The sequence below is a fragment of the Odontomachus brunneus genome, unplaced genomic scaffold, assembly GCF_010583005.1.
Source record: "Odontomachus brunneus isolate Ranch 3 - 2012 unplaced genomic scaffold, Obru_v1 Obru_scaffold_262, whole genome shotgun sequence".
NCBI lineage: Eukaryota > Metazoa > Arthropoda > Insecta > Hymenoptera > Formicidae > Odontomachus > Odontomachus brunneus.
In genome coordinates, this window is record NW_022639712.1 from 39,127 (window position 1) to 43,029 (window position 3,903).

Sequence of the window (3,903 nt, forward strand, 5' to 3'; positions counted from 1 at the left end):
AATGTGATATTGTCGTGATAGTTTCACGTAAAAATAAACAAGTAAAACATGATCTAATAATCATGAACACACCTGCGTATTCGTATTTGATGCTCTACAATAACACCTAGTTTCTTATTCACCTCTAATCCGTCTTGTTGTTCCGTTTTAACGAGATTTTTTAGTAAATTTACTAAAATTTCCAACTGGCCGCAAGCATGCATTACGAAGACGATGAGGAGACCATATATACTAGTCGCGATCGAAATAGTGACTACTCCACATAAAAAGTGCATCGCAAACACTATCTCATAGATCGGACTGGATTGTACATCGAATGAAAAGAAATATGTTGGATAGGGTAAAGGTCTGATGGTAATGTTTTGTGGGGTTACGATCTTCCCTTTCGACAAAGGTATCAATGTTCGAAACGCAAGTCCACTGCTGTATAAAAAGACCGCGCTAATCATAGCCAAACGTTTTCCGATCCTAGCAAATTCTAACATCGCGTTCCGTGCGCCCGAGTTGTCAACCTTCTTCCAATCCTCTTCGAGGAACTTTACACAACGTCTGATTTGATCTTCATGATTTATCAAACTATAATATTTGATTAAAGTCATGAAACCGTAGAGCATAATTGTAGTCAAACGAAGTCGAACGCGAGTTCTCTTTTCAAATATCCAATAAAGCGCACCGGGTACCAGGGCGAAATAAAGGAGAGTATATGAGACAGAAATTCGCAGGAACTTGCTAATTTTCTCGCAAGCGGACTTTTGTCCACGGAAATTTGGCCAAACACCAATTAAGGATAAAATGTTGCGAGTTAGTTGCAAACTAATCTTAATGTCGTTCTGGTAATGATTATTGTGTGGCACCTCGCACATTCTGAAGATCGCTTTGCGACCCTGCTATGCAAAAATTACTTTATTCTAACGTTTGATTGCACCGGAGAATGATGTACTAGATACGAAACGGGTAACTCGCGAGTCAAATCAGGACTGATCGTTGAAGTAAAAGTCCGCGATAGGGTAAACTTGCCATTAGAATGCGCTTGCGCGCATCAAATCTCTAATGTTGCGTGAGTCGGAGAAGTTAAACGTAACAAAGTTTGTAAAGCAACTTGCTTTTGTGAGGTTCGATTTTGCTTGCGTCTAGAAAGTATTTTTACACGCTAGCTTTTACATCAGATAGTGACTCCATCGGACTTAGCTTCTATATCCATTGAAACCGCGTAATTTTAATCATGAAATAATAAAGTAATGCAAGAAATAGTAAAATAATAAACGATGATATTTTACAAAAATTTCTCTCGAAAAGTCATCAATTGAAAATTAAAATTCACATTAGAAGTTAAAGGTATATAAAATATGCGTGTGTAATTCTTCATACGTATAAACTGACATAAGTGGTACAAAATTAAGGAAAAAATAAAAATTTTAAAAGTAATATTTCAATTACTACACTACATTGTTTCTATTTTAAATTTCAACTGTCATTTAAGAGTTAACTTTCCAGCCGAGAAGAAGTTCTACAACAGGAGTAAAAGATTGAAAAAGATTATGTACATCTAAAGTAACTTTCAAGTAATTTAATTTCTTCCATATATAGTAGAGATATATGCTGAAATGTTACCACGTAACTGGAGTAATATTCTTTATACAAATATGAATCCGGTATTAAATTTAACAATCAGCTACAGATATTATTTTTTAACTGTGATTGAATTTTTCGCTTATTTCGTGAGAAGATTATTTTGGCTAGCAATTTTTAAATGTCACATACGTTTTGATGACTAGATAATTGATTAATATAGTATTTCCATCCTTCATTTTCCGTACTTCTTTTACATTCTCATTGTCCCATTATACTCTCGATTACAGAAGCGCATTCAACTGATTACACTTCGAAGCATATTAAAATATGCAGCAGCTATTTTAAAAATCTAAAAAAAGTAAAAAGATATCTCAAATTATCAACTTCACCATTAATGATATATCAGAAAAAGAAATTATAATTAATTTTATATAATCTATAATTTACGTTTCAAAAATAAAATAATATCGCATTAGTCAGATTAATTTGACATCATGTATAAAAATAATTAATTTTTAAAAAAGTTCATTTTACATTTATATCTGGTAATTCGTAACATAAACAAAACATAATCAAGCAATTTGTCTTTTGTCTATGATCGCCCGGTTTCGGGTATCCGACAGAAGCGACTGCAGTCGCGTGAAACGATTGTGTAAGCGTAGTGCTTTTTCGCGACGAAAATGCGATTTACTCCACAGGAGTACACGGACTTGATTATTACCTATGGGCTAGCGGGAGAAAATACACGTGTCGCGGCTTGCGTTTATGAGGAACGACATCCCGGGCGTGCACGATATCCAACGGCAAAAACAATTTTACGTACAATGCAACGATTTCGTGAAATTAGGTGTCTTGTATATAATCATGGTGCGGGTTGTCCACGAGTGCGTTGTCGCGTTCGAGATAAAGAGAGGGTTCTGACCGCGTTTAACGATGACTCTGGGACCAGCGCACGCCATATGGCAAGAGAACTGGGACTCTCGCGGTATGCGGTGCATCACATTTTACGTGTGAATGGATTGCACCCGTACAGTTATCAGCGTGTGCAACAACTGCTGCCAGGAGATGCCACAACAAATAATTAATTTTTGTGAAAGTATTGTGATTATTGATTTTTATATTCGCGGTATTTTTATTGAATTGTAACCGTCAGCCATCGGCAAAACACGTAGTTTTTCTCGCGCTGTACCATCGAGATCTATCTTTCACGGACCATAATTTGTGGACCGACGAAACGACTTTTACGCCAAACGGCGTATTTAATACGCCTAATTTTTTACATTGGGACGAAGAAAATCCTCACGTTGTCCGCGAAGCGGATGACCTAACCAAACCACAAACCCTAAACCAAACCAAACCAAACCAAACTAACCAAACCAAACTCAAACCCAACCCAACCTAACATATAACCCAACCCCCAACCAAACCAAACCCAATCCCAATCCAAACCAAACTAACCAACGTCGTCTGCGTTCCAGAATCGATGGTCTATCAACATGGCGGGAATCATGCTTGATCGCGGATCAAGTGGTATGTGTGAGCGATAAAAATAAAACAACTTTTCTTTCGCCACTAAATCTAAGCATTCTTGTCAATGATTTCCAGATTGGTGCGTATTGTTTGCCACCGCGTTTAAATGGCGAAATATATGCTGACTTTTTAGAGACTTTTTGTCGGTACTTCTCGCCGATATACCTCTTCACACATGGGCGCAGCTAATTTTTTGGCACGTCGAAGCTCCTGCGCACTTCTCTCGACAAGTATACTGGCTAAAGTACGCGCGCTCAGATACGGTACAACACACAGTGGTATAGGTGCACGCACTTGTCGTTTCTTTTCCAAATATCGATACGGATTGATTCTATACATACAACAATATATGTAATAAAAATCTGCCTTTTCTATCATTTAAATAAATATATCGCAAATAATAACAATCTCGTCAAAATGTCATGAATAAAATATCACACAATACATTTATGAGAATCAGTAAGCTGTCACATATTTGACGTTTCTTACAACTAATTTCATATCATATGCAAATTCTCACTTATGTGCATGCACCTGTATCATTGTGTGTTGTACCGTACATAAACGCGCGTACTTTAGCCAATATAATTAGTCAAATTTAATCGTTTATAATTTGAAAAGTATTATAGCTTCGTCATTTTTGTATTAGGATTCTTTTATTCAAATTACTTCAGGAATCCGCCCTTAAGAGATAATGCGGTAGTGGCGAGACACTCTGTATATACATACATACATACATACATACATACATATATATATATATATATATATATATATATATATATATATATATATATATAT

General features: G+C 36.0%; 1 protein-coding gene and 1 pseudogene across 1 annotated transcript in view; both read right to left on the reverse strand.

Annotated features, from left to right (window-relative positions):
* LOC116852924 (odorant receptor 13a-like) overlaps positions 1 to 863 on the reverse strand; it is a 2,513-nt gene extending 1,650 nt beyond the window's left edge. Inside the window, exon 1 of the mRNA XM_032833717.1 lies at positions 73 to 863. Coding sequence (XP_032689608.1) covers positions 73 to 863 — 791 coding nt within the window. The remainder of the gene's footprint in view (positions 1 to 72) is intronic.
* Positions 864 to 1,471: 608 nt separating this feature from the next.
* Positions 1,472 to 3,903, reverse strand: part of LOC116852952 — a 3,895-nt pseudogene continuing 1,463 nt past the window's right edge.